Source organism: Oxyura jamaicensis, chromosome 19 (genome assembly GCF_011077185.1).
Source record: "Oxyura jamaicensis isolate SHBP4307 breed ruddy duck chromosome 19, BPBGC_Ojam_1.0, whole genome shotgun sequence".
Lineage (NCBI taxonomy): Eukaryota > Metazoa > Chordata > Aves > Anseriformes > Anatidae > Oxyura > Oxyura jamaicensis.
This window is the reverse complement of record NC_048911.1, coordinates 10,470,161-10,490,844: the sequence shown is the minus strand read 5'-3', so window position 1 is coordinate 10,490,844 and position 20,684 is coordinate 10,470,161. Positions and strand designations below refer to the sequence as shown.

General features: G+C 39.6%; 1 protein-coding gene across 4 annotated transcripts in view; it reads left to right on the top strand.

Moving 5' to 3' along the window:
* Nucleotides 1-2,564: 2,564 nt before the first annotated feature.
* Nucleotides 2,565-20,684, top strand: part of NF1 (neurofibromin 1) — an 86,295-nt gene continuing 68,175 nt past the window's right edge. For 3 of the 4 annotated variants that reach the window (XM_035343319.1, XM_035343321.1, XM_035343320.1), the window contains exons 1-13: nucleotides 2,565-2,612; nucleotides 8,463-8,606; nucleotides 9,226-9,309; nucleotides 11,641-11,831; nucleotides 14,135-14,241; nucleotides 14,448-14,515; nucleotides 14,753-14,828; nucleotides 15,457-15,614; nucleotides 15,887-16,060; nucleotides 16,521-16,643; nucleotides 16,948-17,022; nucleotides 17,169-17,300; nucleotides 20,472-20,606. In XM_035343319.1, the coding sequence (XP_035199210.1) occupies nucleotides 2,580-2,612; nucleotides 8,463-8,606; nucleotides 9,226-9,309; nucleotides 11,641-11,831; nucleotides 14,135-14,241; nucleotides 14,448-14,515; nucleotides 14,753-14,828; nucleotides 15,457-15,614; nucleotides 15,887-16,060; nucleotides 16,521-16,643; nucleotides 16,948-17,022; nucleotides 17,169-17,300; nucleotides 20,472-20,606 (1,500 nt within the window). In that variant the 5' untranslated portion in view covers nucleotides 2,565-2,579. Of the gene's footprint in view, nucleotides 2,613-8,094; nucleotides 8,607-9,225; nucleotides 9,310-11,640; nucleotides 11,832-14,134; nucleotides 14,242-14,447; nucleotides 14,516-14,752; nucleotides 14,829-15,456; nucleotides 15,615-15,886; nucleotides 16,061-16,520; nucleotides 16,644-16,947; nucleotides 17,023-17,168; nucleotides 17,301-18,316; nucleotides 18,362-20,471; nucleotides 20,607-20,684 lie in introns of those variants that run through there. The other variant, XM_035343322.1, reaches the window with a different exon arrangement.

Below are 20,684 nucleotides of genomic sequence, written 5' to 3'. Positions count from 1 at the left end.
CGGGGCGCCCTTTGTGCGGCGCTGGGTGGGGCCCGCGGGGCCGCCCCGCTGCCGGCAGCGCCCGGGGGTCGCGGAGCCTCGCTGCGGGGGGCGCGGGGCCCAGGGGCTGGGGCCGGCCCGGCCGCGCCTCCCCAGCTCCCCCGGGAACGCGCCGGGGGTTTGCGGAGGGCCTCGCGGGTGTTGCTGCTTGGGTTTAACTTCTTCTCGTTCACCAGAAGGGAATTAAAGCCTCAGAGATGAGCGCGAGGACTACGTGCCGCTGCGCAGGCAGCTCTGCCTGCTAGCCCCTAGCCGGCGGCGGGTGTCGTGGGGATCTCACCCGCAGCGCCGGGGATGGAGAAGGCGTCCCAGCCCGTGCTGTGGCAGTGACACGCATTTACTGCTCTGTGTAAAAGTCAGTGCCGGTAGTTGGGAGAAGGGCTTTCTGGATAGGAGGAAGAGCGGTGCGTTGGCCTTGGACTTGGTGCTTCTTGACCCACGCAAAGAAACTGCTCGCTGGGGTTAGGTGGCACGACTCGCTCAGCGAGGCTCAGCTCAGTGCCTGCACCCCGCAGTTTTTCCCCCAAGATGCTTTCCTGGCACATAAGCGGGAGCTCGGTTTAGGCCGATCAGTTTCTGTTGTGCCTCACCTTGCTGTTCCGTGAGTACATCCTTTGTGCAGCCAAAGACCCAGCCCAGCCCAACTCCTATCGAAGGCACGAAGCTGGTCCTGTAGATTGGATTTCGTTCTCCTGACTTATTCATGTCCCTCGTAGTGATGCTTGGCTTCTGACAACCTGCAGCAAGATTGCAGCCTGGTGGAATAAAAATAAGCTGCTCCTTTTTATGTTTATTTGAAAACTGCTACGAATGAAGCTTATTTTAAAAAGGAAAACATAAAACTTTGTCTTTTGACATTAAAGCGATGCAGAGTTTTCCAATACATTTTTGGCATGTATTTTTTATAGGTAGCTTAATGACCCCCCCCCCCCCCCCCACCTTATCTTGAGTCATAGATCGTTTTTTCCATAAGCATAAAAGGCATGGTACTGATTATGCTCCCAGTAATGCAAGAAAATGTTTCTTTGTGTACTGGTGTTAAAAGGCCCTAGGCTTTGTCGTTTGCTCTGTTATGTATGTTGTGGAACTGGGCTTGCCAACATCTGTTAGGAGTTAAGAACTTGAGCTTTTAAAACAGAAGTATTTCTCTGTGCGTTTCACGAAGCACGGACAGGTACACGGCAGGAATCCTCTTCTGGCAGGAAGAGGCTGTCCTGATTTTCGAGATGTGAGAACGTTGGAGTTGCAGGGAAAGCGCGCACAACATGCAGCACTGACTGCGTGCTCGCAAGACAGGCGTTACGTGCAATATTTGGATCGTTCAGTGAATGGTTCTCTTCAGCCAGTGCAGGTTTTTTGCATCCTATCAACTAGGGAGTGAAACAGTGAGGCGGAGATGAGATACTAGTGTCTACTGCTTTGTGAGAAGTCTTCCCTCTAGTTGATCAGGTTCAGCTCAGGGTTCTCAATTTTGTTTGTTTTCTTTTAATACATTGTTTCCTCTGCCTGGCCTAGTCTGACAGGGATCTGCATGGTGGGAAAGTGACTCTGTTCTTAACGGAACGATCAATTGCCAGGTTACTGTGACACCCTTACCACTACTACATGTATTCCGAATCCCTGGTGATGCTTCTGTGCTTCTTGGAACTTCTCACTTGTGCGTCCTCTGTGGGGAGTCCCGTGGCTATGAAGTTACCAACTTGCTGTGTTTTAGATTGCTCATTTGAAAATCAAGTTTGTATTTCATAAAAATATACTGCGTGCAGTGCGTGCCGTTTTAGTGGTGATGCCGTTCTGAGCGTTTGCGTGCTGTGTCTGCCCTTCTGAACGCAGGACCTTTTGGTTCAGCACTGAGGGAGCCGGACTGCCACTGCGTGTTATATCATCGTGCCTGAGTAAGGCAGGGGAACTCGTGTTTGCTTTGGGCTGGGAGTTGTTTTGGTTTGTTTTCTGCGGGGGAGACAACATACAGCTTTTCAAGGTTTATTCCCTCTTCTAAAAGGAAGAAAATGCAACCATCTTTCACCAAAATTTATTGATGTAGACAGGCTTTTCATTCATTTGCTAAGTGCTTGCATTCATTTTAAGACAGATGAACAACAAACCGAGAGAATGCTAATCTGTACTGAAAACAACAAAAATCAGTGCAAACCAGTCTGTTCTTGTCTACTCTTGTTTATTGTTGTAAATGCTGCTTTAACCAAAATCTGCTTTTGTGTGTATGATTCTGTGGGCCTAAAATGAATGGCAAGCATAGTTCTATGAATTAACCAGTGAGCGGCTTCCTGAATACATTTTTCAAATATAGTGCCAGTTCTGCCCAGCTGCGCTCACTTCTCAGACTTCGACTGCTGCAGTGCGCTCTTCTTTGGGCTATCCTTGAAGACTGCTTGAAGGTTTCAGCTGGTGCAGAAAGAAGCTATTGACGGTTCATGGGAAACTAGATCACACTTCTTAATGTAGCACGTTCAAAATCCGTCGAGTGATTTCACTTGTAGTACTGGTTCTCGCTGTGTGTTTCAGAACTTTCAGTGATCTGGATGGAATTAGGCCTCAGTAGCCTAGCAAAGAGGGTAGGCTATGTTTTAGTAAAATTCTCTGTGATTTCAGACATAACCAGGTCTTTGTAAAATAAAATGGTCTCTTTTTTTTCCCATGGAAATGTTCACTTACAGTTTTATGTACTGTATTTTTATAGTGTTTTTTAATGTGTTGCAGCTGAAGTCATGGGAAGGCTGATGCGGTAGTGAAATGGTTCTTCTAAACTTAGTCAGAGAAGCCTTACTGCCTAAACCATTTAAATCTAGGCTGTTTTAAAGACTATCAGATAGAATAGAAGGTATTAATCCTGTATAAACTTGTGGTGACTTAAGCGATTATGACATGCTTAAATGAAAGAAGCCCTTTATTATGTGGATTATGGTTTAGGCTCCCCATTTGTATTTTGAGGAATATGATTACTTTCAGTTACGAAAGCTTTTGTAAAAACTGAGCGCCGCTAGGAATGGTCCATTCTTCCTTTCATTAAAAGGCATTAAGTTAAAGCAAATATTCCCTCCTCCTGTTGCTTCTCTCTGTGGCATTTGAAATCTATACGGAGTCAGAAACCTGGAAAAGCACCGGCTGCAAGTGCCGGCTTTGTGTCTTTCATTGCTATTTTTCATCTTGGCTTGTTAAGAACCCCCTAGCAGTAATAAGTACGTAATTCAAAGTATTTCACGTGAGTTCTGAATGGCTGTGCTCCTCAAGCAAAATGGTACCTTTGCTGTATTTAGGGCTGCTCTGTGTGGAAGGTGGAGCTTTTTTCCTGCAACTGCTCTGGCTGAAAGATTTCTGCAGGACCTGGGAGCCCAATGGGACTGTGACCCTGCCCTTAAGCACGAAGGGCGCTACATCTCTTCTGCACGTATGGAAAACAGACCCATGTTCTTAATAATTGACATTGTGATCAATGAAGGGATTCTGTAACTGAACGTTCTTGGATACAAGCAATCAGTCTCTAAAGGAGGCTGCTTCCAAAGATGCTACACTATTGTGTACCACCAGATACCTCGGTGCTTTCCACTTCTTAAACAGCTTTGCAATTCTGCACTTCAGAGTTTCAAAATGAGTTTTTATAACCTGACCATAAAGGTCTTGTTAAACATGCATATTAAATATTTTTTCTTTTTTTTTCTTTTTTTCTTCTGGAATAGCCACTTTTTTTTTTTTTTTTTTTCTCCTCCAATTTTTGATTGGCAAAGTTATCTCAGGTCTGAAAAGACTGCAACATTTCCCTCCAGAACCAGACAGGTAGGAGTGACTAGACATGGGAAAGCCCGTGAGTTTTCCCTCTCCAGCCAGTGTCACGGACCTCGCGGATACTGTTCCAGACAGAAAGTTGGCCAGGTGACTCGTGGCCCTCAGGCACCGTTGTGTAGAATGCTTAACAATTTATGCCACGTTAATGCATAGAGGCAGTAACTTAACAGATGCCAAATGTGGTGTCTGTCGGAAAGCCGTTTGAAGCTTTCCTTGTTTTCTAAGATACTATGATTGTGTTTATCTGTGAGTTGGCCTAATCATACTTTTTTTCTTAAATGATGTTATTTATGAATCACTTAACTCATTAAAATTTTTTTCATGAGGATAGAAAAATTTCATTTTACTTTGGCAAGTTGAGAGAGGGTTCTGCATCCTATAGATAACAAATATTGATTTTTTAAAAAATACATCTTTTAATAGCCACTAATTCAGCTGGATTGGTTTTAACAATCCTAACGAGGGTATGTCATTCAGATCTCTAATATTTCTGAAGTCTACCTGTTACTGTATGTCTTCTGAAAACAACAAAAAGTAACCTGGTATAGTGTATCTTTCGCCTTTTCTCCTACTCGTAGTAATTTGTTACCCCTTTGCATTTAATAGGCTTTATGGGAATTGTTGAGTTTCAGGACAAGTATCAGTAACAGATTTGGGAGAAACTATGCAGAGGTGAGCAGGCTGTCTTAAAGTGAGGTTAGAAATGCACTTCTAGAGACAAAGTATGACTTACACTGTCTGTGTACTCAAATGTGCTTTAACAGTTTAACAGGGTGCTTGCATGGCTGATGTGTGCTGCTATCCAGTTTTGCTTTTCTAGTTGCTTCAGCAGTACCTGAAAACATGACTTCTATCCTGAATTCAGGATGTGCAGGGTCTTCTACTCTGTTATGGCAACTGTCAGGCTACATAATGGCTTTTCCTTGTCTCTTGCAGTGAGGTTCTGTTTCAATTCATCTTAAAAGATATAAAATCAGGTAGTTGGAAAGGTACCAGATTCTGTCTACACATTTTTCCTTTGCCTGCTGCATAAAATAAAGCAACACAAGGACCAAAATGCCATTGTTCCCTGTCCTCTTTAGCTTATTTGACAACACTTTAACCTGGCTTAGTCAATGTGGGTAAGAGAGAGAGGCTGTATCACAGCATGCCTCTGTGTGGGTTGTCCGTACACCAGTGTAATTTAAAAGGTTGTTGACTGCTGCTTCCTAGTTCAGTGGTGAAAACAGTTGGATTGGAGCAGTGGCCGTCCCTTTGCTAAACTGGGATGAGGTCAAAATGATTCCGGTGCTTGTGTTTGGAAGCTCCATCTATATTTAAGCTTTGTGCTCCAATTTCTTTTCTAATTCAAATAAGAGCTATAGAGGAAACTGCTTGCATCAGTCTCCTTTTTTTCTAAAACAAAGGCAATAAAAGTGAACTTACTGAACTCTTTTTTTCTTGTAAGGTTTAGCTTGGTGGATGTTTGTGCAGAAGCTACCAGTTTCTCTCTGGTCGCTCAGCATGGCGCTGCCTGCAGTTAGGGTGCAGAAAGTGTTCCAGCACGTCAGAGAGCCCAGCGGAAATAGCTGAGAAATCTAAAAAAAAATCAGTGCTAATATTTCCTTTTTATATAGCTTCCTATTTTAAATGGTAGTATAAAAAGCAATTTTATTTCTAGGTGACCTTGCTGCAGTGGCTGTTGTGGCAGGAAGCTCCAGAAGTGTGTAATACGATGATTCCGTAGCATGGAAGCACACGGAAGAAGATCTCCGACACAAGCCTTTGAGAGGCAGTTCTGAAGTGTTTTATCACTCAGTGGTATTGAGCTTTTCTGCCGTTGTCAGCACAGCGACTTGAAAATTCAAATAAAAAGTACTAGTAATGCTGAAATTTTTAATTAAATGTATCTATTTTCCACTAATGACTTCCGAAAATATATTGTAAAAATAACATCTATCAATGAAAACAAAGCCTGAGTCATAAATGCTTTGATGTGCTTTTCCCAGTTTTAAAATGAGCACAGTGAAATACATCACACTGTTTTAAAGCATTACAATCTGACAACTTGCGAGCAAATTACAGGATGAGGTGGAAATCACCCCGGCTGCCCTACGGAGCTTGGTGCCACCGGTGCTGTGCAGGCAAAAACCTGGCAGAGCTGCTTTGAAGGGGTCGATCTGATGCGGTCTCTGCCTGTGGTGCTCTGCATGCAACACTGGGTGTAAAAGATCCCAAAGCCACTGAACTGAAAGGAAGCGTTCCTCGTAGACCTTGCTGGTGCTTGTTGTCCTCTGGAAGTAGCTGCTGTGCCCGCTCTTGGAGGCGAGGTGCTGGGCGAGGCGGGTGTCCGGTGCCATCCCGTTCACTCGTTTTGACTTCAGAGTCTGCCCTGCCCTCAGGGAGAGCAGCATTTCCATCCCCGTCTTAGTCTCTGGCACCCAAAAGAACCAATACTGAAACCAAACCACCATTTCTGTGCAGAGGAAATTGCAGTCAGGCATAAAAACTAGACAGCGTGTTAGAGGTGCATTTCCCTGCAAACGGGAGACGTTGATGTAAAGTAGATTGCAAGTAACGATGCAATCAGAAGTATTGTTGAAAAAAACATTTTGGGTTCTTTAGTACAGTTCATCTAGCATGTAAAATATGGGCCTACAGCAAGGGCAGTGGGGTTGAAGGGCTGGCAGAGATGTTCCTGGGCGGGTGGCCGTGAGGAACGTGCCCACGCCGTGAGCTGGGCGGGAGCGGGGCCCTGTCAGGTAGAGCCACCTCAGAGACCTGCACAGGAGGCGTGCGGGGCCGAGGCCACCTGCGGGAGGCCGTCATGGTGAATGTGAAATCCTGAGTCCGGGACGGAGCAGAACCGGGCAGCCATGAGGGCTGGGTCTGGCTGGCTGGGATGTAGCTCTCCTGGAGAGCAGACCTGGCTTTACAAGGCCCCGGATAACCAGATCTACGGCCCTGCTTTCAGCAGCAGCTTGGGCAGTGCAGTCACCACGTCTCTTCCAACCCAGATTGCTCCGAGTCTCCCTCTCTGTTTCCCCAGCCCAGAATTGCTTGTGCAGAAAATTCTGTGAACTCTGCTGGGAAGGTGCTCAGCTCCTTCTGAAAGGTCTAAGATGGGAGATGCCTAGGTTCATGCAGAAAGAGGGGTTTACTGGCCTAGGCCATTCCATTTCTCCTGTTCTCCTGCTTTGGCCTCTCAACCCTAGAAGATGAAAGTTTGCATTGTAGCTTTCAGAGAAGAGAAAGCCTTGTCTTCTCTGTACGTTTTCTCTACAGTGAAAATAAGTTTTGATGGTTGGCTTTGCTTTGTTGTTGAAGAAGCCAAACAAAACTTAGCATCTCGACTATTATATTTATATACTTTGTAATAAAACTGGTAAAATGCTCCATCCAACTGGCCAAAATACTGACAGAAGTCTTTAAGCGTGCTGCAGCTGTAGAGCTGTTGTTAATTCCTTGGATTATTTTTTAATGTCTCTTTTATTATTTTTATTTTTTGCAAGATACCCTTTCCAGTGTGAAAATGCTGCGTTGTGGCATTCATATTGAGCTATGGGTGTCTTTCCGAATACACGTGTATTGAGAATTCTAGTTGATTTTAGGACTTGTAGTCGCACTCGATTAGGTGGGGAATTCTTGGGTCATACTTTGCAGTATAAACAGCTCATGTGATTTATGAAAAGGAACAATAATACTCGTACCTTTTTTGTTCCCATTTTTGGTTCTTGTTCTTTTATGAAAATGTAGGTCTTCAGTAAAACAAATTTTTACGAAGTATTGCTTTCCATGTGTTTGTGTGATAGTTTGGGACTGATTGAGTCCAGCGAAGAACACGGGAGGGAAGTTGCTGTGTGTGTGGGAAGTGGCCAGTTGGGGACCCTCACAGAATTTGGGTGCGGCATGAAACAGTGTCTGGTGTTCACTCCATAGGATCAACATCGTGGTTCTGTTCAGTCATCGAATCTTGTTTTTTCGGGAAAAGCTGCGGTGCAGCGTAGCTTTCAGTGCTGGCAGATGAGGAGAGGTGGCTCAGGTGGGGCTCACGAGTCGATGTTAGCTCTTGCAGTGTGCGTGGGGCTCCGTCGGGAGGCCAGCCACGAGGCATTTGCCAGGGCTCCCAGCAAGCTGCGGCCTGGGGCGGAAGGGGCCCCACAGCTCTGGGCCTCCAGCCCTGTCCCGGGGGGCAGAGAACGGCCATGGAACTACCAAACAGCTCACCTCTGGTAAGAGCTGCTCGGTTTTACCTCCGCTCAGCTCTCAGGACATGGGTTTTAGCTTGCAGGTGTTAGCCTTAGGAAGTCTTCTGGTATTTAACTATTCTTCAAATTAAGTTTTGTCTTCTCAGAATTCTATCTTACATTTTTCTGCTCCTTTTGGCATTTGATTTGTGGAAAGACCCTCACAGAATAGAGGTTTGGTTTCAATTCAGAAAAAGAAATAGGTGAGCATCGGAATTTATTTTCATAGATATCTCTAGTAGAAAGAGAAATGCAGAGGAAATAATCAATTTGTTTGTAGTTGTCTCTTGTAGAATGTGTTTCAAGGTTGTTCCTGGTGTCTTAAAAATTCTTAATCCATCCCTAAAGATGTAAGTGTCAATGTAAAAAGCTTATACTACTTCTCTCTTTTTGTAGCTTCCAATAAAAGCTGGTCAGCAGAATACCCACACCAAAGTCAGCACGGAGCACAACAAGGAGTGTCTCATAAACATTTCCAAGTACAAGTTCTCCCTGGTCATCAGTGGTCTCACTAATATCTTAAAAAATGTTAATAACATGGTAAGTTCTCTAATTTTGGATCGTTGGGTGATTTACATAATGATTTTATACAATCTCTGCAGAGAAACACTGAAATTTAGTCAAAGTGATGATCGCCTTTTACACTTAGATACTTTCTTTTCATCTTCATATGCCATCACCAACAGCACTGAGCTGTGTTACCTATAAAGGTGATGAGATGATTGTGGCAGAGCAACCTAAAGGCAGGTGATTAAGGGGACTCGTGCCATTCATGGAAGGGTCTGTAGCTGGGGAGGTACGTGGCTCGCTAAGGAGCGGGTGCCTAAGGGTACCTAACACTACCTTGGCTCTCGAAGAAGTGGTTAGATACCAGCTGTGCATTGGTTGGTGGGAGGTGGGGGACGACATTTCCATTGCGTGGAAAGGTGCTTCAGGTAGCTCGGGAAGCCGTGTGAGCAAAGCTTTTAGAGGAATGCAGCAGGTTAACGAGCTACTGAGCAGCCACATTGAGTTTTTTTTCTCAACTGTCCTGCCAGTGAGTGACTCTGCTGGGAGAAGAAGGGAAAAAGACTTAGTATGCCACTCTGCTACGTTACTTTAATGCATTACGAGTCAAATTCGTGCGTCTCAGATGAATCCTTATCCTTTCTTCTTCCAGAGAATATTTGGAGAAACTGCTGAAAAGAATTTATATCTATCTCAGCTGATTATCTTGGATACACTGGAAAAATGTCTGGCAGGGGTAAGTAGGCTTGCATAAGCAGCTGCTAACCTGGTATCAAATGAGTTAGGGGGTATAAGTCAAATGTCTGTGTATCAATTATTACTGGTACTAAAGTTAAAACTTTTGTGATTTAGAGCAAAGTGGGATTAATGCTATTTTAAAAATATTAAAACTTTCTATAAGTGCAAGTAATTTACATCATTGATAAACTAAGGATTTGTGGGATGTTTTTTTACTTCCTAAAGTTTAATAATTGTAGCTTTGGTAGTAATGATTAGAAATATGTTTTCAGCTAAATAGATCCAAGTAGTTTTTTGACTTCAGCCTTCCCACTACTCAACTAATTTCTGGAGTTACAAATAATGACTTTCTTGTAATAATTTGTTGAAGATTTGCGGACAACTGTACTCAGAGAGGCACGCGTGAACTGGAGTAAGATAAGGCACATGGATAAAGAATTAGATTTGGTTACATAGATTACTATAAACTTTGTAGCTAAATTACTATAAACTTTGAATGCTTGTGATGCATTCTACTTTAATATTTTTGAATAGATGATTGAAAAAAATTAATCCCACAATTTAAAAAGTAGTGTGATAATAAATCGTGTTAGAAGTAGTGGACAATTATTATGAATATTTATGTTTTATAGTTCTAGGTTTTCTGCAAACAATGTTGATTTTTCTGAAGATTTCTAGTGACTTTCATTTGGCAAAATAATTTCAGTTTTTTGTAACTGTATATACAGCAGAAACTTTGCTATCGCTACTCTAAAAATTACTTTTCCAGGTGTTTCCTAGTTTACATTAGTTAACTCTGCCCAAGCTTCCACTGGGAGTCCAGTCCCGAGGTTTCCAATCAGAGCTGTGCTGAAAGGCAGTTTGCTATTACCTTTGGGATGTAAACGGTTGTACAACTGTGTTAAACTGTAATTGCAAAGCCAAACTTCTCTGTGAGCAGAATTTGCAAATCTGTGGCTTATTCCTTGAACAAGAAGGATTTTTTTTAAAGCTGCATTCCTGGATGAATGTCATGAAATCATCTAGGCTCTTTGCAGTTTCCCTGTAACTGTTTTTGAAGGTTCTTTTTTTAAAAGGTAACAACTATATTAGGGTTAGGTTTGTCAAGCAACATGTCTTGTATTATAGTACTGAAACAACCTGAATAATTGTGGATTCATCTAAATTCACAAAAGATCCAGGTAAATACATTTTGCATAATAACGTTCAGCTGTAAAAGCTGAAGTAAATACCTTTTTCTGGTACATTTTCTGTCCTTGATGTAATGACTCAAAAAAAAAGAAACAAAACCCAAAAAAACTGTTTCACTTCCAAAATTAATTTCTTTAAAAACTTCATACGTATGTTTTGCTTGAAATGTTAGTGTGCTTTTCCTGATACATGATGATATTTGAGCAGCCTAAAATTATGCTGAATGCTTCTTGGTTTGTCCATTCAAATGAAAGCAAGTTGAGCCAGTATATGTTCAATAAGACTGAGCCAAAGTTCTATACAAAGAGCGTTGTGTTCTGTGATATCTTCAGACGTATTTCTTGCTCACTGTTCTTGCTCAATGTTTCATCAAGTTCTCATGGCAACAGGACTCAGGTCAACTAAGTGGGAGTCTCTGAAACTTCCCAATTCCCTATGGTAAATTCATTGGTAGAATTTTAGAAAGCTTTAATGCTGACCCTTCTGTTAAATCTCGTTCTTAGTAGAGCAAAGTTTCATTTCGAATTCTTTTCTAAATAGTTTCCTTATGTCTCATACTGTACAAACTGGGAAAAATTGGATTTTTCTTTTTGCAGGAAAGTAGAGACATTTTTGACTCATATAGAGCAATCCCAGGCAAGAGCAATGGAGGAGCACTTCTTTCTCAGTTCCTTAAAAAAAATAAATGACTTGCTGTCAAAATATAGGGGTCAGAATAGAAAAGAAAAGAGAAAGAGGAGTAAGGATGGATCTTTGCCCTTTGAGCTTCCATTCAAAGCCAAGATAGTTAATGCTTTACTGCTAATGTTTTGCATAGGCTGACGGTACATTTCTCAGAAAGGAGGCATATTTCACTTCAAAAGCTAGTTTGTTATTTTGCCCAATAGTATTGATCAAGTTACTGTCCTGTGTATTTTGGAGATTAATTTGAAAAGGTGACGTGATTTGAATGAGTAGGGTTGTTGTTCAAAGGGGATGAATCCTTTTCTGTGTACTCTGCTTTGGTCAGTGGCAGTGTGCAGGCAGAATTTGAAGTTCAGATTCAGGTCCTGTCCTACCAGTGGCAGATGCTCCTTTTTATTTTTTCCTCCAAACCTAGAAAATAGAATATCATGAGCTACCAAATGTTTATTTTTAGCAACCGAAGGATACCATGCGACTAGACGAGACTATGCTGGTAAAACAGTTGCTGCCAGAAATCTGCCACTTCATCCACACTTACCGTGAAGGCAACCAGCATGCAGCCGAACTGCGCAATTCTGCCTCGGGGGTTCTTTTTTCTCTTAGTTGCAATAACTTCAACGCTGTGTTCAGCCGCATTTCCACCAGGTAGGTGTTTCGGTAGCTTGACTTAGCCACTGTATTAGAATGCCTACTAAATATTGCTGTCTAGAACAGCTGTCATGAACTTCAGTCTTTCATTTTTGAATAATGTTGACTGTTTAAATGATATTTAGCAGGATAGTTCTTAAATAAAACCCATCTGTTTTTCAAAATTCTATTGGAGTTTCAGGTTAGAAAAGGTACCTCTTTCATATCCATTCTGGGTTACTGTCAGCGTATTTTCTGTGAGCTGTATTTATTGTGCTTTTTCATATCTCCTTTTGTAAATCCAAGTTAAATGCTATTTTAGAGTGAACCTAATGATAACCCAGAGAAGTGTATTGCTGTAGCCTAAAGTTGAATAACCTCTTGTGGTTGCAAGGTGTTTTGGAGAAAAAGGATGCTGAAGGTTATGACTTATAGCCATTTATTTATGAATTTAGAATGCAAAATTTCAGATTGTTTACAACTTCTGTTGGAGCCCTAAAACTCTTTTCCTTCCCATTTCTTCCTGCTTGAAGGTAATTACGTTAAGCCTGTCTTACGCCGAGCAGGGAACAAACCCTCTGGACTCGAGCACTGTTTGTTAGTTGTTGGAAAAGACCCATTTGTCTTCTGACTGACTGGGGTTTCACACCACATTTACTGTAAAAATAACTTTAAAACTGTTACACTTTTCTAAGTAAGAAGAGAGACAGTCCAACATTTCCATCTATTCTTTGCTCTTTTTGCCATGTTCCAGGTCTCTCTGATGCTTCAGCATTTGACAGTCCATTGAAGTTGTGTATTGAGCTTTTTGTTACTGAACTGCTTTGGTGTTTTTTGAAAGTTGCTTGAAGTAGCTGAGCTCTTATCACACGTTGTTACAGCTAGCAACGTTCTTGATGTATTAGAAGTGCATTTTGCACACCCTTCTATGGTTGAATAGCAATGAATATGCCAATTGAATTGAAAAAAAGATTTATATGCTCCTTATAATGTAAACAAAAATGAATTCAATTTTTTTGGAAAGTATTTGCATTTTAGAAAACAAACTAAAATTATTTTAAATTTTAAGTATTTTAAAAACTTTTAAAGAACCCTTAATAACTTCAGTAACTGTTTCAAGAACATGGACTTGGCAGCTAGCATGGAGGATGTGGTTTTACTCAATAGGTTGATTATGTTCTGTTGCTTATAGAAAAGGAAACGATTTCTTTTGCTCCTTTTATAGGAAGTATTTTTCAGATGGGATTTTTTGACAGTCTTTGAATTTAGTCCATGAATCTGTACTTATTCATACGTCCCTAGCATGGTTTAGTTCTCAAGCGCCAACACCCTTCTTACCATGGGTTTGAGCTGGACTGTAGTGCTTTTCTCCAACCTGCTTTTCTCTTCAAGATGGCTTGTACAGAAATAGTTAAATACTTGACCAATTGTTGCTGATCTCCACAGGGGTCAGCTTGCCGACAGTTAGCATTGCTGATCTTTTGACCTGTGCTTCCTGTTTAGGCATATTTCTAGGCCTTGTACAGCAGCTGGGGGATTTTTGGCACGAAAAGCACAGCAGTGGGGACCTTCCCATTCCCAGCGTGGGCTGTTAAACTTCCCTGGCGTTGAAGAAATGAAGAGCTGCTTTTGTGTGTAGTACTAGAAATCGCATTCCATGTCAAAAACACATCTGTAGCTTTGGAACAAGACACGGCAATCTTTAGCTTTGTGAGAACATATGATTTAGTTATTAGTGGGTTAGTATCTGATGAGAAGTTTGGTAAATCATTGAATACAAAAGTATGAAATGGCGCCATTGGATTTAGAATGGTATGATTAAACTTCATCCTGTTCCTTAGGCCAAAAAAACATGGACTTTTTTCATCTTAAAAAATGGTTGTAGCTTACCTCAGTGCCATTAATTGCCATCAGCCATCGCTTTGCTCTAGAGAGGTTAGCTGGGACAAAAGGTGTCATGTCTCTGTGATTGTAATATTTAGATGACAAAATGGCAAGATTATAGCTACAGTATGGGAGATAACAGAAGGATTTAGACAAAACTTGGGTGTAAACAGACTATCACCAGATGGTATGGGTGTCTTGTGAGACTTATCACTGGTATTTCTAGATCTGTTCTCAGTATGGCTGAGAACAAGACTTTAATATTAGCTCTTAATCATGCAAAGTGTGTCTTTCGTTTCTAAACGTGAAAAAATTTACAAGAGGGCATCAGCATATAATATTCTTCTGCTATTCAACAGTACATAAAATCACAGGTGTGAGTTTATACCTACCTGATATCATCAGATTGAGAAGTTAATTTATTTTGTATATTTTAGATTGCAGGAACTGACTGTTTGTTCAGAAGATAATGCTGATGTTCATGATATTGAACTTTTACAGTACATCAGTGTGGATTGTTCAAAACTAAAACGACTTTTGCAAGGTATGACGTGAACGTGTTGTGTTTTTTTTTTTTTTTAAATATATCTGTATATGACTAGTTGGGGATGATACAACAGTATTGATGCATGTATCTTTTTATTGCTGTGTTTTACTTCAAATATTCATATATATTTTTACTGAAACATTAAAAAATATTGGGGTAGCATGAAGTCATTGGTTTAAATGCGGAATGTTTTACCTTTACAGAGACTGTATTCAAGTTTAAAGCTCTTAAGAAAGTAGCTCAGTTAGCTGTTATCAACAGTCTTGAAAAGGCAAGTATTATGATTTTTGTTTCATTGCTACTTTGCAGACTTTCTCTAGTTTACAAGTATTTGCAATTCAGAAATTTACTGTAAAATATGCATTTGTGCACCAGTTCAATGCATCTGTTTTGCAAGAAATGTTGAGTTCTTAGAAGTAAGAGTAAAATCTCTCAATTTAAATACATAATTCAAAAATAAAAATATTTTTAAGCTCTGAAATGTAAAGTTGTTTTTTGTTACCTGCAGGCATTTTGGAACTGGGTGGAAAACTATCCTGATGAATTCACAAAGCTGTATCAAACACCACAGACTGATATGGCTGGTAAGGCATAACAAATGATGTGGTGTTCAAAAGTTGGTTTTATTTTTTTCCTGCTAAGTGTTAAGAGTTTTTTTTGTTTTTGTTTTTGTTTTTTCTTTGGGGGGGGGTCTTTTTTTATTGTTTGTTTTGCTTTTTCCCCCCAAGACATCCCCACATTCGTTTTTGTCCCCTCTTTGCTTCTTATGATGCCTTCATGTTAGAAACAAATTCCTGTCAACACTTTCAGGGCAGGCAGGGATGTATGACTGTCTGTTTTCTCTCTTGACACAACTTTTTAAAATAGATTCATTTTGTGGTTCACAACACAAGGAAATACAACCCAAAAGCTGCAAACTCTTTAAATATTTTTCATCTAGGTACAGGAAAAAAAACAACAACACAAAAACCTTGATAAAAGAGCAGTAACTGTATTTGTCTCTAGTCAAAAAGGGATGAAAATTTATATTTTCAGATAAACGATGGCTCTACATGGTTTGAGCTCATTTATCTCAGGTAGCATATTACTAATATGCAAAATGGATATATTTTTTTTCCGTGTAGGTGGAGCTATCACTCTGCTCTTTTATACTTATTACCTGCCTTTTCATAATTATAATTGGTGTTGAACTTGGGTTTATATTTTATGCAGATTGTGCAGAGAAGTTGTTTGACTTAGTGGATGGCTTTGCAGAAAGCACAAAACGTAAAGCAGCAGTTTGGCCACTGCAAATCATACTCCTGGTCCTGTGCCCAGAGATAATCCAAGATATAGCAAAGGATGTGGTAGAGGAAACTAAAATGAACAAGGTAAGAGAAGAAAAATATCTTAATTCTGATTTCTAAAGTGTGCTTGTCTTTGTTTTTTCTGTATTTAAGGTGTATTTTACTGTTTTTTATTCCTAAAGCATATTAGAATGTTTCTCCAAAATGCTGCATCAAGTTACTTTTTGCAACCCCAGTATCCATGACTTCTGATCAGGAAATGCAGTGATGTTAGTTTTAATACTGAAGTTTCTAAAAACCCTGACCACACATTACCAAAGCTCTGGTTATAACTATTCCCAATTTTAATTCTGCAGAAACTCTTCCTGGACAATCTCAGGAAAGCACTTGCAGGCCACAGTGGGAGCAGACAGCTGACTGAAAGTGCTGCTATTGCTTGTGTTAAACTTTGCAAAGCATCTACCTACATCAACTGGGAAGATAATTCTGTCATTTTCCTACTAGTGCAGTCCATGGTTGTAGATCTTAAGGTAAAAATATGTTTTCTAATTGCAATGAAGAAATTTGAATTTTTAAATGCTGAAATTAGCTTCAAACTTCTTAATCGAATACCGTAGTTTTTTTCAGATGAATGTTTTCCTTTTTTTCCTTACATAAAATAAAGAAATGAGTTAAAGAGCAAAGGAGGAGTAGTCTTCCATTTCTTTGTTGGATTTTCTTTGGTCTCCATCAGGCCTCCTAAAACTGTACTTTGTTTGAGATGCTGAACTTTAAAATACAAACTTTTATTTAAAAGTTGCTTAGAAGTAGTGATTGGTTTGTTTAGTTAGTATTAACAAGAATGGCAATTGAATATTTGAGGCTTAAGTAGTGCGTATTGGTAGATGCAATTTGAAAAAAGTGTAATTCGTAGAGCAGCCTTTTTTTCCCCCAGTATAATTTATTGCAAGTAGACAGGAATAATCTCGGTGTCTTTTTTTATATATATAGAATTTGCTGTTTAATCCAAGTAAACCTTTTTCAAGAGGCAATCAGAACGCAGACATAGACCTTATGATTGACTGCTTAGTCTCATGCTTCCGCATAAACCCTCATAATAACCAACACTTCAAGGTGAGAACACAACTTACTGGTAAGTTGTTCTCAACATTGTCGATGACCTGTCAATTATCAAAGATATGCAAACAACAGCTGGAAGTTTGTAAATAATTTTGACTGTATAAGTATCCCTTACTGATGATTCCCTTCATGTTTTCAGAATTTTTTTCCTAGCTGGTTAGAGTTCCTTATTCTCATGTCTAGATTTGACAGTTTGGTCAATTTAATAAAAAGGCTCCAGTATGATCCTCATTGTGATGTGAAAGATGGCAGAGAAAAATATGTTCCTAAGTGGCTTTTATGATTATTTTTATTGTAGATCTGCTTGGCACAGAATTCCCCATCAACATTTCATTATGTACTGGTAAATTCACTCCACCGAATAATCACAAATGTAAGTTCCAGAAAGTATTTAATTAGCCTATCTATCTGTGGCTTCTCTTCAGATCCGCATCTGCTTACTAAATAAATAAGATAAATCATAATGTAACTCTCACACTATCAGTTTACCTTTTGAGCATTTCTGTGTTTTCATTCTAGTCTGCGTTGGACTGGTGGCCCAAAATCGATGCCGTGTACTGCCATTCCGTGGAGCTTCGCAGCATGTTTAGTGAGACTCTTCATAAAGCTATTCAAGGCTGTGGGGCACATCCAGCAATTCGCATGACTCCGGTAAAGACTTGTAAAGAAGTTGTTAAAACACAAGCCTCTTGTTTTTCCTCTGTCTCCATTCCATTACAGCTTTTTTATTCATTAACTTTAGACTGGAAACTAGAGGGAGAAAGAACACTGCAATCCAAAAAGCAACAGAGAGCCAGCCATACATATTCTGTAAACCTTTCAGAGTTTGGTGCATTGACCAACTGTTCCTAGTCAGTTACTGATGTATGTTTCTCAGGTTTTTTTCATGCTGCTTTAAAACTGGCAGTATTGCAGTATTTCTTCTGTAACTGTCCCGTGGCTAACTGTTCTTTTTAAGCTTTCTTGCTGTGTGATTAGCTAGGTAATATGTCCGTTTTTATTTAAGCTGAGAAACAAAAGCATTCTGTATGTGAGCATAATTTCTGAAAATTGCAATGCTTTTACCATGATTGGCATGAATATTTCTTCATTTGTCTTGCTTAATTTCCTTTGAGCAGGTTAACTGTTTGGTCTTGGTGACAGCACCAAAGTGATCTAGACTTTTCAAACATTATGAAATAAAGCCAGTATTCCTGGTCACCTTAGGAGGAAAAAAAAAAAAAAGAGGAAATTCAAATTTTTAGTTCATCCAGTTTTGTCAGTAAGTTCACATGCAGCGGCATTGCTTTTCTTCTGAACTCTCCGTGTAGGACTTCAGATGTGTCAAGTTAGCTCATTGGTTTTCTGAATTGTTTCAAAGTGTGTTTGTAGTCCCAAAGTGTTGGATGTTTGGTTTGGAAGAAGGCCGAAAATGTTGCATGAAAATATTCCCATTGGGCTTCTCATATGAAAGCAAATGATCAAAATACTTTCAGTTGAAAGCTACAACTTGTTTAACTTGCTTTATATGTGTGTGTGTATATATATGTTTATATATACATATCTATATTCATCTGTAGAGAAAATAGCAGGGATGTTATAATGGCAACTCTGACATTGACTGGTGGTGCTTTGTCTTCTGCTTCTTATTTTCTGTTCTTATTGGCTGCTGTCGCTCTCATGGTCAGATGCCAACCAGTCACTGTTTTGCATGGCAGTGGGCCTCTGTTGCTGTAAGTATGACCCATCGTAACTACCGCAGAAAAGCCTTTCATTGCTCTGACTTTTCTGTGCATAGTTACCACTGCAGTCACATCACTTCACCTCGGGCACGAAAGGTAGCGTGCTTTATGTGAGAGCACAGGACTGGAGAAGACCTCTTCACTGCTGGTCGGGCAGTTGCAACACCATCCCTTACACAAATCTATTGAGCTCCTTGGTAGAAGGCTTTTTGTTGGGTGTGTTCTTTTCTTTCTAACCCCTACTTTTCCATCACGATGCTCTTCCAGAATCTCCCTGCTCTGGTGTTTAGAACTGTTTTCTAATTTCCAGCCTAAACTTATTTGTGTCTAAGTTATCCCCGCGTGGTTTTGTTCCAGTGTCGTCTGTTAGGTTCAAACTGGTGTTTATCCCATTGATGTCTGTGCAGAGAGTAGCCACGTCCCTCTCTTTGTTTTCTGATAATCTTTAGTTTTGATGGTGTGAAGTAAATAAATTGCTTCACAGTAACTAACCAGCTTCTTTTGGCGTGTGCCTCTTCTCAGAATTCACTGAGCAATACCAAGCTAAGATTTTGCACAGAATGAGTTACCACTACCAGCATAGTATCAGTTTCTTGATCAGATACTTTTTATGTGGTACATTTTATTGTTTTCATATTAGCTGTTTAGCAAAATAGCAAGAACTTTTAGCATTTCTTGTTGAATTAAATTCTACAATAATTCTATCATATGCATATACTTCAGTTATCTTGAGGATGATTTCAAACTAGTTTAATTTTTTGTTAAAAATTTATAAATCTAATGAAAATGAAAAACAAGTTCATGTTACTGTTTAATTGAGATTTTATCAAATAAGAAGTTAGAATAAATAATTTTAAAAGCTGAATTTCTAAAGTGTTGTATTCTGTCTTGTGTTGAATATCCACAGCATTTTTTTTCACGTTACTGTCTCTTAACTATTTTGGTAAGAGTAAGTAAAAATACTAACATAATACCTGGTGACATGAGTGTAAAATTCATGAAAATATACATTCTGTAAATATATTGGAGAGAGATAAGAATCTTTTATGTTTGGGCGTTCTGAGGACCAATTAATGCAAGTTCACATTTATATATATTTACATGTATTTTGTGTGCATATATATATTATATTTCATATTTTGATACTTATTTGTAGTATATATATACATAGTCTTTCACACACTTTAGCATGTGTCCAGATTATTTTTGTTAAGATGAAGGTGCTGCAGTCAGTTGCCGTACAACAGGGTGGTTCACTTTGGGGTACTGGGCACACTGTAGTATCGAGGCATCATCTTGATTTTGGAACCAGTAGCATCCACATATGCTTATTTCACAGCTAACGCTCTACATGCCTGTTAGTTCTACGTATCGGTCATACTGTTAACTGGGTTGTGCTGTGTGAACAGCAGTGGTAGAACATGATACAGTTCATAATGGAGTCAAATCAGAATACCTTATATGAATTCTCAGTACATACCTTAAGACATCTTCCATTTCAGATGAGGAGGTTGAATGGTCCAGAAACAGTTTACTGATTTTTTTTCAAATGGAGCTAGCTTTTTCATTTAAAAGATGCACTGTGTACCTTGTGAAAACTGAAAGGTAAATTTTTCAGAGGTTGTACAGATGAAAATGCTATCATCTAGGCTGATTATGACAGGAAAATAGAAAATGATTTGCCTTTGCAAAAAATAAAAAATAAAAAAAAATCCTTACCCTCTCATGTAATCAAGCTTACTTGGGGTCCTTTTTTTTGTCTTTCCTTGACCAGAGGAAATCCTCTAAATTCTTATTAGTCCTTCTATCCAATTTTCTTTTGGACAGCTTGTCTTACACAAAATCTTTTCTTATATCCATCTGCAGATCACTAAAATATTTCTTAAGTAAAGTTTAAAAATATAATGGTGATAGCATATGCGTATTTAATAGGGTATTTTTAAGTAGAAGGCTATGCAGCTATACTGGAGTGAATTGAATATAATCTGTAACTTTTTCATGAGTTATAGATAGTACAACCAATTTGCTTCATAAGATGTTTCATTGTAACTACTCCATAGAGTACCTTACTGACAGTGACTGTGCTTTTTCCTCCTTTCAGAGTCTTACATTTAAAGAGAAGATGACAAGCCTTAAATTTAAAGAAAAACCTACTGACTTGGAAACCAGAAGCTACAAGTTCTTGCTATTATCCTTGGTAAAATTGATCCATGCTGATCCAAAGCTTTTGCTGTGTGTAAGTATGTTATATTATCCCAGACAAAATCATGACAAAACAGTAAAATTTACTTGTGAGGCTTCTAAATGAATAAAG